The sequence below is a fragment of the Tamandua tetradactyla genome, assembly GCF_023851605.1.
Source record: "Tamandua tetradactyla isolate mTamTet1 chromosome 22 unlocalized genomic scaffold, mTamTet1.pri SUPER_22_unloc_2, whole genome shotgun sequence".
NCBI lineage: Eukaryota > Metazoa > Chordata > Mammalia > Pilosa > Myrmecophagidae > Tamandua > Tamandua tetradactyla.
In genome coordinates, this window is record NW_027518252.1 from 30,827 (window position 1) to 43,609 (window position 12,783).

The window sequence follows — 12,783 nt, forward strand, 5'->3', positions numbered from 1 at the left end:
AAGTAGGCTTAGCCTATCCTTCGTGGGGTTGAGTTTCATATGAACAAACCCCAAGACTGGGTCTAATGAAAGGTTTTAAGGAACTCCACAGGAGAGGTTCACTGGCTGAAAAAAAACAGTGAAAATGTCTCTCTCCTTGATTAATAGTTTATCTGATTAGATTATCCTGTTGGTGGGAGATGTCCTTTAGTTGATGGTAGATGTAATCAGCCACAGCTGCAATCAACTGACTGATGATTTAATAAACTAGCCTTCTGGTTTATCAACCAGACATGAAATAGCCTTGTAGCAACAGTCAGGCCAGCACTTTCAGGACCAGACAAGTGGACACATTACCTGACCAAGATGATACCAGAACCTAACTATCACACAGACCTAGAGCCACTCCAAAGCTGGAGATGGGGAAAGGATACCCAAAGAGGCTGAATTCAATGCAAGCAAATAGAAATGATGAGCTAATTAGTGGGTTTATAAGTAACACTGTCATAGTGAAGGTGAATATGATTTAAAGAGGATGTATCGTAGTACCATGTATATCACCGATTAAACCTACAATCATAAATAAGTTCTCACATGAACTATTTCAAAGATTCGTTACTGGACAAATAGTCAACAGTAGAGGGGTATGGGGAAAACGAAGCCAATCTGGCTGGGTCTAAGGTAAATTGGTATACAGGGTAAAAGACGATAGTGTATGCACTCTAGACCTCCATTTACTGTATGAGACCAAGGCAGAGTATATGAGACCTGTCTGGATAGCTCATGTTAGCAACCCAAACTTCAGGAGTCCAGAACAGGAAAGAGACTTTGTAATTTTGTATAACTTAATATAATAACAGGTTACATTTCAGACTATAGTCAGCTGATACTTTAAAAATACTGGGAAGTCCCTTGAGGGTCTGAAGGGAAAAACAAATTTTTAAATTACAAATGTGACTCATAATATTTCTATTGGACAGCACTGTTCTAGAAGTCTTGCTAAACTTTGCAATGAGGAATTTGAGGAACAGCCTAACAAGCTCTAGAACACAAAGCCCTAATGCCATAAAGACAGTGGTCAGCAATTTTTCCCTTTTACAAGGGATAGACAGAAAATATTTTCTACTGCGTGCACCATACTGGCCTATTCTGAAAGCAGCCATTAGCACATAAATAAATGGAAGGCCCACCACACTTTGCCCAAACCTTGCCCTAAGATAATCTACTGTAAGTAATGGCTCCTACCAGCTCAGACTATCAAATTTTCAGGAATTTTGTGAGGCATTTTCATGGTGATAGCTTGAAATCTACCATCGTGAGAGTATTTACACCATGGAAATTAGAAAACACTATGAGTCAAGGCTTTTCTTCCTGGAAAGCTAGTTGAAAAACATTCACTAGCAAACTGTACACAGTATGTAAAAAATTCAGTTCTCCTATATAATTAAAATTATGTTAGTTGTGTACCATCCTTGAGGAAAAACTGGCAAGTCATTCAAATCATTTTCTGTGTTCTGTGCTTCATATGAGGATCAATGGCTAAGAAAAGTTGTAAAAGAACCATAAGCAGAGAGAAGACAAACATCCTGAGGCAGTCAAGAGTTGTGGTTGGAGAGTGAGCAAAAGGGAGAGCAGTTTAAGATGAGATGGCAAGAGCCATGAAATTATATGTACATAAGGCCTAATAGCACCCAGTAAGGACTCAACAATAAGTAGTTACTGTTAAATACATATTATTATGCATGATTACCTAGATTCATTTGTAAGCAAATATTACCAAGTACTCGGCTCTGGTGACACAACAGTTAACAGCTACAGTCCCATCTTTACAGAAAGCAGTAATCAAATAATCATATAAATATATAAAATTTAAAACTAATGAACGTTATGACAAAAAAACAAGGACCTCTGAGAAAACACAATAGGGAATCCCAAACTACTCTAGACAGTCAGGGACAATTTCCATAAGAAACTGACCTTTGCACTGAATTTGAGGATGAGGAGGAATGGAAAGCACGGGAGGCAGCTCAGGTAGCAAGAACAAACTGTACAAAAGTTCTGAGGCAGGAAAAAATTTCTAACAAGTAAAGGAACTAAAAAGTCAATGTGACTGGGCACGACCAAATCATCAGGCTGAGCCCTCGATCTTGGGATTCGCCTCTATGAAACTTATTCTTGCAAAAGATATGCTAAGCCTACTTAAAATTAGGCCTAAGAGTTACCCCCAGAGACCCTATTTTGTTGCTCTAAGCCAACACAGCAAGTGAACTCCCTGTTCTCACCCTGTCATGGGACATGACTACCAAGAGTGTAAATCTCCCTAGCAACATGGGACAGAAATCCCAGGATGAGCTGGGACCCAGCATCAAGTGACTGAGAAAACATTCCTGACCAAAAACAGGGAGAGAGAAATGAGAAAAAATAAAGTGTCAGTGGCTGAGAGATTTCCAACAGAGTTGAAAGTTTATCCTGGAGATTATTCTCATGCATTATATAGATATCCATTTTTAGTTTATGGTTTATTGAAGTGGCTAGAGGGGAGTACCTGAAACTGTAGAGCTGTGTTCCAATAGCTCTGTTTCTTGAAGATGACTGTATAATGACACAACTTTTACAGTGTAACTGTGTGACTGTGAAAAACTTGTGTCTGATGCTCTTTTTATCTAGGGTATGGACAGATGAGTAAAAATATGGGTAAAAAATAAGCAAACAATAGGGGAAACAATAAATAAATTATTTATTAAAAGAAATTGGGTAGATGGAAATACTAGTTGTCAATGAGAGGGAGGGGTATGGGGTATGATATATATGAGCTTTTTCTATTTCTCCTTTTTATTTCTTTTTCTGGAGTGATGCAAATGTTCAAAAAAAGTTGTCATGGTAATGAATACACAACCAGGTAATGATATTGTGAGCCACTGACTGTACACTATGTATGAGATGTCTGTTATATTAAGTTTCATCAATTTAAAAAACAACAACAACAACAGAAGAGGGAAGTAACTGAAAGTGTTGAACTGTATACCAGTAGCCCTGATTCTTGAAGATAATTGTGTAACTATACACCTTTTACTATGTGACAGTGTGTTTGTGAAACTTTGTGTCTGAAGCTCCCTTTATCTAGGGTATGGACAGATGAGTAAAGAAATAAGAGCAAAAAGTAAACAAATAATAGGGAGGGACAAGGGGCAAAAAAGGGGGGGAGATTGAAATGCTAGTGGTCAATGAGAGGGAGGGTTAAGGTGTATGGGATGTAAGAATTTTTTCTTTTTTCCTTTTATTTCTTTTTCTAGAGTGATTCAAACGTTCTAAAAATGATCATGGTAATGAATACACAATTATGTGAAGAAATTGTGAGCCACTGATTGTATATTTTGGGTGAAATGCATGCATGTGAAAATACCTCAATAAAATATATTTTTAAAAAAAGTCACTGTGGCTTTTGATTGTATACCATATATGGCATGTATGTATGTGAAGATTTCTCAGTAAAAATATTTAAAATAAAAATAAAAAGGCAATGTGGAAGAATATTTGCCTGCCATGTGGGAGACCTGGGTTCGATTCCAGGCCAGGTACCCCCCAAAAAAGTCAATGTGGCAAGAACCAAGTGAGCAAGAGGAAGGAATGCATCAGCAGGGATTGGAGAGGTAGGCAGAAGGCTTATCATCATGCAAAACCTCTCAGTCCATGTTAATATTATTCTAAGATCAGTGGGGAAGCCATTAGAGTTTCACATAGAAGGTGTCCTGCTTGATTTAACATTTTTCAGAGATTAGTCCGGGAAGGAATTGGGGCAAGAATGGGGGAGAATAACAGAAAAGTGGAGATATCAACCAGTAAGCTACTATCCACTAGACTAGCAAAGCAGTTCTCAAGCTTTTTGGTTCCAGGATAACTTCACTCTTTTCCAAACTGTGAACCTCCAAAAGCTTTTGCTTATGTAAGTTATATCTATAGATATTTATAGTATTAGAAACTAAAACTGAGAAATCCTTAAAATGTTAATTCATTTAAAAATAACAATCTAACACATCCAATATATAAAATGAACTCCAAACAGGATAAATTCAAAAAGATATGCACCATACCATGTTATAAGCAAACTGCTGAATGGCAAAGATAAAGATTTCTGAAAGCCACAATAGAGAAGGAATAAAACACATACAAGGGCACCTGAATAAGATTAAATGCCAACTTCTCTTCCAAAACCATAGAGGCAAGGCAGTGCAAAGATAAGTGCTGAAAGCAAAAGAAACTGCCAACCAAGAATTCTATATCCAACAAAATTAAGCCTTTCAAAAATGTGAGATTAAGACATAACCAGATAACAAAAGCTGCAGACTCTGCCACCACTAGGCTTGCCCTAAAAGAAATGCTAATTAGAATTTTCCAAATTGAAGGGAAATCTCCCAACAGACGATTGAAGCCACACAAGGAAACAAAGATCTCTGGTAAAGATAATAGCATGAATAAATATAAATTTAAACACAAATGATTGCATTCTTGGTCTGTAAGCCCACTTCTTACTTGCTATAGGATCTAATAAAAGGCAAATTCACAAAACGTAATGATATATCAGTGGTTTGACTCATTATATGGAAACGTAATTTGTGACGCGAACTACATCAAGGTGGAGGGAAAAACGGGTATAGGTATACAGTTTGTGTCTACTCTTTTTTTTTTTTCACATGGGCAGGCACTGGGAATGCACCCAGGTTTCCAGCATGGCCAGCGAGAACCACTGCGCCACCATCGCCCACCCAGCTACTCTTGAATTTAACATGGTATCAAAGCAAACTAGATTGTTACAGATTTAGGATTTAAGCTCATGGTAACCAAAAAACGATTATTCAAGAATACACAAATTCACAGAGACACAAAGTAGGAGTGCAGGTTACTAGAAGTGGGGAGCAGGGGTAATGGGGAGTTCATGCAAAATGAGTATAGGGTTTCTGATTGGTGTGAAGATAAAGTCTAACAGCCTGGTGGCGAGGATATCTAATACTGACTAATTCCAATGAATGATATACTTGGGAGGGGTTGGGATGGAAAGATTTATGTTATATACATCTTCACACAATTAAAAAAATAAAGAGAAAATGACAAATGTAATACAGATACTGCATGGGAACTAAGAACGGAGGAGAACGGGCTCAAGGACACTGTCGCAGCCTAAGGAAAAATTGTTAAATTTCTTTAATTCGATAACTGCACATAAGGTGATTACATAAATTAATAACCTTGTTCATAGGAAATTACATAGAAGTATTATGTATACAACTTGCTCTCAAATGTTCAGAAAACAGATGACAGATGAAGGCAAAATGTTAAAATAGTGGATCTAAGGATAAAGAAGGTGGGGTATATTGGAGTACTCTGCATGGGGCTTGTATTTTCTAGGAGCCCAGCTGTGGTAACAGCACTTCCCTTTCAGCCTCATAAGGTCGATTCTCCTTGAGGTCAGGGAAGCTATAGACATTACCACGGTCCCCAGGGTCTGAGGAGACCCCTGAAACCACGTGGGGAGAGGTAAGAACCGCTAGTCCGCTGTGGCTGAATCCTCTTAATATGGCGGTGGGGGTGAGCACCGGCTCAATTTCGGGAGGAGGCGAGGACACTAGCTGGGGCGTACGGGAGGGACTTACGTGAACAGCCGAACACCCACTGACCTGGCTTGTTTACGCTGCGGCCGCACCGGCGTCCATGGACCAAGGTGAGCACGGCCTCCCCCCGCTAGCGGCTTTGGGCGAGTCCTGCACAGCCGCGCGTGAGCTCCATCCTCTCTCCCTCTCGGCTGAGCGAGCACCGCGTCCGCCCTCTCTCTCGGCCGCGCGTGCGCCCCGCCCATCCTCCCTGCCCCGCCCATCCTCCCTCTCGGCCGCGCGTGCGCCCCGCCCATCCTCCCTCTCGGCCGCGCGTGCGCCCCGCCCATCCTCCCTCTCGGCCGCGCGTGCGCCCCGCCCATCCTCCCTCTCGGCCGCGCGTGCGCCCCGCCCAACCTCCCTCTCGGCCGCGCGTGCGCCCCGCCCAACCTCCCTCTCGGCTGCGCGTGCGCCCCGCCCCCCTTCATGGCGCGCGCAAGCCGGCCGGCCTGGGCGTGCGGTGGGAGCGGTGCAGTGCAGACGTTGTCCGGGATGCGGGCAGGTTCCGCCGCCGCCGCCGCCGCCTGGCCCGCCACCGGAGTTTGCTTGAAAACACCCCAGCGGCTGGCGGCGAGGGATACGCCATGCGCCCAGAGAGGAGCTGCCGGCTTCACAGGCATCAGCTCGGCCCGTTCCTGTCAGCGCCCTATCGTACAGGTGAGAGCCCCTCCGCCTCCTCCGCTTTCCCGCCCGCTCGGCCCCCCTTCCGCAGTCCCGTGCCGCGTGAGATCAGCTTGAGGTGAGTGTGAAGTGCAGGTTCCTCTCCGTCTTTTCTGATGTCTTGTTCTGGGCTTATGTTTGCTCTTGGCCTTAGGTGTCCCCCCATTTACAGGAAATCAAATGCCCCCTCTATTCTTTGTGAAATAGACTTTCTCCCTGGGTACTTTGTTATAGGACTTAAAGTAGGTAATTCTTTCCTGCAGGCCACTGTGATGTAATTGATCTTTGCTACTTTAGCTGTCTGCAAACTGCTTTTTTGCTTGCAGGGCACATTTTGGAGGGGTGAGCCATAGAATAATTTCCTAGTTTAGTGTATCAGACTGCCACCTGATGTATTGGCACCAAACACAGGCAATTTAGTATATGCATAGGGATTACTCTGCCCTCTCTGGAACAGGGTCACAGACCCACATTGGGAGCAACCACTGGCTCTACAACATGCTGGGTAAGGACCAGGAATGACACCGTGATGTACCATTTTTTAAGCTACATTTCTTAATTCATCACTTGCTTATGTACTGCAACCCATTAACTGTTCTCTGGAGTTTTAAGGAAGGGATGTCTATATAATGCATAAGAATAACCTCCAGGATAACCTTGTAACTCTGTTTGAAATTTCTCAGCCATTGAAACTTTATTTTGTCTCATTTCTCTCTTCCCTCTTTTGGTCAAGAAGGCTTTCTGAATTCCTTGATGCCAGGCCCTAGCTCATCCCGGGATTCTGTCCCACATTGTCAGAGAACCTTATACCCCTGTGAATCAGGTCCCAAGAGGAAAGGGCAGTGAGTTCACCTGCCAGGTTGGCTTAGAGAGAAAGGCCACATCTGAGCAACAAAGGAGGTTCTCTGGAGGGTGACTCTTAGGACTGATTTCTAGTAGACTTAGCCTGTGCTCTGCAGAAATAAGTTTTTTAGGGGTGAACCCCAAGATCGTGGACTCAGCCTATTGATTTGGTTGTCCACACTGCTTATGAGAATATCAGGAATTCCTCAAGTGGGAAAGTTGACTATCAACTTTCTTTCTTCCCATTCTCTCAAAGGGACTTTGCAAATACTTTTTTATTCACTGCCCACATTTTTCTGGGATATATTGCAAATACTTCTTTCTTCTCCTTAATGTTGTATAATTTTTTTAATATCAACTATACCTAGAAAAAAGTAAGTTCATAGAGACAGAAAGTATATTACAGGGTACTGTACAATGGTGGGGAGAAGGGGAGTCATTGCTTCATGAGTACAGAATTTCTGTTGGGGGTGGTGAAAAAGTTTTGGTAATGGATAGTGGCAATAGTAGAACAGTAATGTGAATGTATTATCTCTGACTTGTACACATGAAAATGGTTCAAATGAGAAATTTTGTGTTTATATACATGTTAACAAAATGTAAGAAAAATAGTTTATTTTTGTTATTTTCTGTTAAGTTTTGAATTTAGGTGTTTTCATTTCCTTGATTTTATTGTTTTTTTAAATTAATTACTTTTTATATATTATATATTCACATACTATGTAATCATCAGTAGTATACAGTCGTTCACATATCACCATATAGATGTTACGTGAAATTTATCATCACAATCAACTTTTTTGTGAAAAATAACATATATACAAAAAACCAATAAATTTCAAAATATGCCACAACAATTACTTGTAGAGCAGGTTTTAGAATTTGGTATGGGTTACAATTCCACAATTTTACGTATTTACTTTTAACTGCTCTAAGATACTAGAAACTTAAAGAAATAGCAGTATACTGATTCAGCAATCATACTAGTTTGTTAAACCTGACTTTCTCTGTATAACTTCACCATCTACGTTGATCCTTCTGTCCCACTCTTTAGTGGTATTTGGGCTATGCCCATTCTAACATTTTCATGTTAAAGGGTTGTATATAATATGGGATAGGAGGATGGAACTTGTTGATGTTCTGGAGAGGCTGGGCCCTCTGCATTTCAGGACTTATCTGGTCCAGGGACCCATCTGGAGATTGTAGGTTCTGGAAAGGTACCATAGTGCATGGAATCTTTGTAAAATCTTATATAATGCCCTAGGTGTTCTTTTTTTTAAATTTAAAATATTTAAAGTGATGATTTATAAGAGCTTTATTTTCCAAAAGCAAACCAAATCAAAACAAAATCCAAACACCAAACAGACTAAGACTACCATAAACAAAACAACTGGTAGACCTTTTTTCAACTAAAACACAATAGTAGGACAGTATCTAATTCCAGAGGATTCAATGAAATGGTATTGTTCAGTTTGTCTATACTAAACATATGTATATATAAAATACTTTCCTAGACATTATAAAAATAACAAAGTTCAATAAAAACATCAAATGTAGCATCAATTAAATGACAGCAGTTAAACTAAAATGAAAACAATTATAGTACTTTTATTTTTTCTTTGTTTTTTTATTTATTTTTACTATTTTTATTGATAATCAACATGCAAACACAAGCATTCTTTTTTTTTTTTTAAATGAAAAACATCTTAACTGCAGGCTTTATTGGAAAAAAACCTTTCTTTAATACATCAGTCTGCTTTGTTCCCCCCTTAAGGGAGGAAAATGTAGAGAGAATAATTGAATCACTGGTGAATCCGCGGCTTGGAGAAACATCAGCATAAAAATTAATTTGCATTTATCAGTAGCTCAGGGTCCTGGGGAGTTGTTGGTGAGGATCAGGAGATAGAGCTTGGGTCGAATGTTACTGATTTTAGATCTACTCTGGAAGCTTTTTTTTTTTCGATTCTTTTTTTTAATTTTTTTATTATTTTTTTTATTAATTAAAAAAAGAATTAACAAAACAATTAGAAATCATTCCAATCTACATGTACAATCAGTAATTCTTAATAACATCACATAGTTGCATATTCATCATTTCTTAGTACATTTGCATCGATTTAGAAAAAGAAATAAAAAGACAACAGAATAAGAATTAAAACAATAATAGAAAGAAAAAAAACAAAAAAAACAAAAACAAAAAACCTATACCTCACATGCAGCTTCATTCAGTGTTTTAACATAATTGCATTACAATTGGGTAGTATTGTGCTGTCCATTTCTGAGTTTTTATATCCAGTCCCGTTGTACAGTCTGTATCCCTTCAGCTCCAATTATCCCTTCTCTTTTTTTTTTTTAAATTAACGGAAAAAAAGAAATTAACCCAACATTTAGAGATCATACCATTCTACATATGCAATCATTAATTCTTAACATCATCACATAGATGCATGATCATCATTTCTTAGTACATTTGCATTGGTTTAGAAGAACTAGCAACATAACCGAAAAAGATATAGAATGTTAATATAGAGAAAAAAATAAAAGTAATAATAGTAAAATCAAAACAAAACAAAACAAAACAAAACAAAAACCTATAGCTCAGATGCAGCTTCATTCAGTGTTTTAACATGATTACTTTACAATTAGGTATTATTGTGCTGTCCATTTTTGAGTTTTTGTATCTAGTCCTGTTGCACAGTCTGTATCCCTTCAGCTTCAATTACCCATTGTCTTACCCTGTTTCTAACTCCTGCTGAACTCTGTTACCAATGACATATTTCAAGTTTATTCTCGAATGTCCGTTCACATCAGTGGGACCATACAGTATTTGTCCTTTAGTTTTTGGCTGGATTCACTCAGCATAATATTCTCTAGGTCCATCCATGTTATTACATGGTTCATAAGTTTATCTTGTCTTAAAGCTGCATAATATTCCATCGTATGTATATACCACAGTTTGTTTAGCCACTCGTCTGTTGATGGAGATTTTGGCTGTTTCCATCTCTTTGCAATTGTAAATAATGCTGCTATAAACATTGGTGTGCAAATGTCCGTTTGTGTCTTTGCCCTTAAGTCCTTTGAGTAGATACCTAGCAATGGTATTGCTGGGTCATATGGCAATTCTATATTCAGCTTTTTGAGGAACCGCCAAACTGCCTTCCACAGTGGTTGCACCCTTTGACATTCCCACCAACAGTGGATAAGTGTGCCTCTTTCTCCGCATCCTCTCCAGCACTTGTCATTTTCTGTTTTGTTGATAATGGCCATTCTGGTGGGTGTGAGATGATATCTCATTGTGGTTTTGATTTGCATTTCTCTAATGGCCAGGGACATTGAGCATCTCTTCATGTGCCTCTTGGCCATCCGTATTTCCTCTTCTGAGAGGTGTCTGTTCAAGTCTTTTTCCCATTTTGTAATTGGGTTGGCTGTCTTTTTGTTGTTGAGATGAACAATCTCTTTATAAATTCTGGATACTAGACCTTTATCTGATATATCATTTCCAAATATTGTCTCCCATTGTGAAGGCTGTCTTTCTACTTTCTTGATGAAGTTCTTTGATGCACAAAAGTGTTTAATTTTGAGGAGTTCCCATTTATTTATTTCCTTCTTCAGTGCTCTTGCTTTAGGTTTAAGGTCCATAAAACCGCCTCCAGTTGTAAGATCCATAAGATATCTCCCAACATTTTCCTCTAACAGTTTTATGGTCTTAGACCTAATGTTTAGATCTTTGATCCATTTTGAGTTAACTTTTGTATAGGGTGTGAGAGATGGGTCTTCTTTCATTCTTTTGCATATGGATATCCAATTCTCTAGGCACCATTTATTGAAGAGACTGCTCTGTCCCAGGTGAGTTGGCTTGACTGCCTTATCAAAGATCAAATGTCCACAGATGAGAGGGTCTATATCTGAGCACTCTATTCGATTCCATTGGTCGATATATCTATCTTTATGCCAATACCATGCTGTTTTGACCACTGTGGCTTCAAAATATGCCTTAAAGTCAGGCAGCGCGAGACCTCCAGCTTCGTTTTTTTTCCTCAAGATGTTTTTAGCAATTCGGGGCACCCTGCCCTTCCAGATAAATTTGCTTATTGGTTTTTCTATTTCTGAAAAATAAGTTGTTGGGATTTTGATTGGTATTGCATTGAATCTGTAAATCAATTTAGGTAGGATTGACATCTTAACTATATTTAGTCTTCCAATCCATGAACACGGTATGCCCTTCCATCTATTTAGGTCTTCTGTGATTTCTTTTAGCAGTTTTTTGTAGTTTTCTTTATATAGGTTTTTTGTCTCTTTAGTTAAATTTATTCCTAGGTATTTTATTCTTTTAGTTGCAATTGTAAATGGGATTCGTTTCTTGATTTCCCCCTCAGCTTGTTCATTACTAGTGTATAGAAATGCTACAGATTTTTGAATGTTGATCTTGTAACCTGCTACTTTGCTGTACTCATTTATTAGCTCTAGTAGTTTTGTTGTGGATTTTTCCGGGTTTTCGACGTATAGTATCATATCGTCTGCAAACAGTGATAGTTTTACTTCTTCCTTTCCAATTTTGATGCCTTGTATTTCTTTTTCTTGTCTAATTGCTCTGGCTAGAACCTCCAACACAATGTTGAATAATAGTGGTGATAGTGGACATCCTTGTCTTCTTCCTGATCTTAGGGGGAAAGTTTTCAATTTTTCCCCATTGAGGATGATATTAGCTGTGGGTTTTTCATATATTCCCTCTATCATTTTAAGGAAGTTCCCTTGTATTCCTATCTTTTGAAGTGTTTTCAACAGGAAAGGATGTTGAATCTTGTCGAATGCCTTCTCTGCATCAATTGAGATGATCATGTGATTTTTCTGCTTTGATTTGTTGATATGGTGTATTACATTAATTGATTTTCTTATGTTGAACCAACCTTGCATACCTGGGATGAATCCTACTTGGTCATGATGTATAATTCTTTTAATGTGTTGTTGGATATGATTTGCTAGAATTTTATTGAGGATTTTTGCATCTGTATTCATTAGAGAGATTGGTCTGTAGTTTTCTTTTTTTGTAATATCTTTGCCTGGTTTTGGTATGAGGGTGATGTTGGCTTCATAGAATGAATTAGGTAGTTTTCCCTCCACTTCGATTTTTTTGAAGAGTTTGAAGAGAATTGGTACTAATTCTTTCTGGAACGTTTGGTAGAATTCACATGTGAAGCCATCTGGTCCTGGACTTTTCTTTTTAGGAAGCTTTTGAATGACTAATTCAATTTCTTTACTTGTGATTGGTTTGTTGAGGTCATCTATGTCTTCTTGAGTCAAAGTTGGTTGTTCATGTCTTTCCAGGAACCCGTCCATTTCCTCTAAATTGTTGTATTTATTAGCGTAAAGTTGTTCATAGTATCCTGTTATTACCTCCTTTATTTCTGTGAGGTCAGTAGTTATGTCTCCTCTTCCATTTCTGATCTTATTTATTTGCATCCTCTCTCTTCTTCTTTTTGTCAATCTTGCTAAGGGCCCATCAATCTTATTGATTTTCTCATAGAACCAACTTCTGGCCTTATTGATTTTCTCTATTGTTTTCATGTTTTCAATTTCATTTATTTGTGCTCTAATCTTTGTTATTTCTTTCCTTTTGCTTGCTTTGGGGTTAGCTTGCTGTTCTTTCTCCAGTTCT

General features: G+C 38.7%; 1 protein-coding gene across 1 annotated transcript in view; it reads left to right on the plus strand.

Moving 5' to 3' along the window:
• Window positions 1-6,071: 6,071 nt before the first annotated feature.
• The window catches only part of LOC143672943 (uncharacterized), a 247,171-nt gene continuing 240,459 nt past the window's right edge, over window positions 6,072-12,783 (plus strand). Inside the window, exon 1 of the mRNA XM_077147369.1 lies at window positions 6,072-6,281. Coding sequence (XP_077003484.1) covers window positions 6,209-6,281 — 73 coding nt within the window. The 5' untranslated portion in view covers window positions 6,072-6,208. The remainder of the gene's footprint in view (window positions 6,282-12,783) is intronic.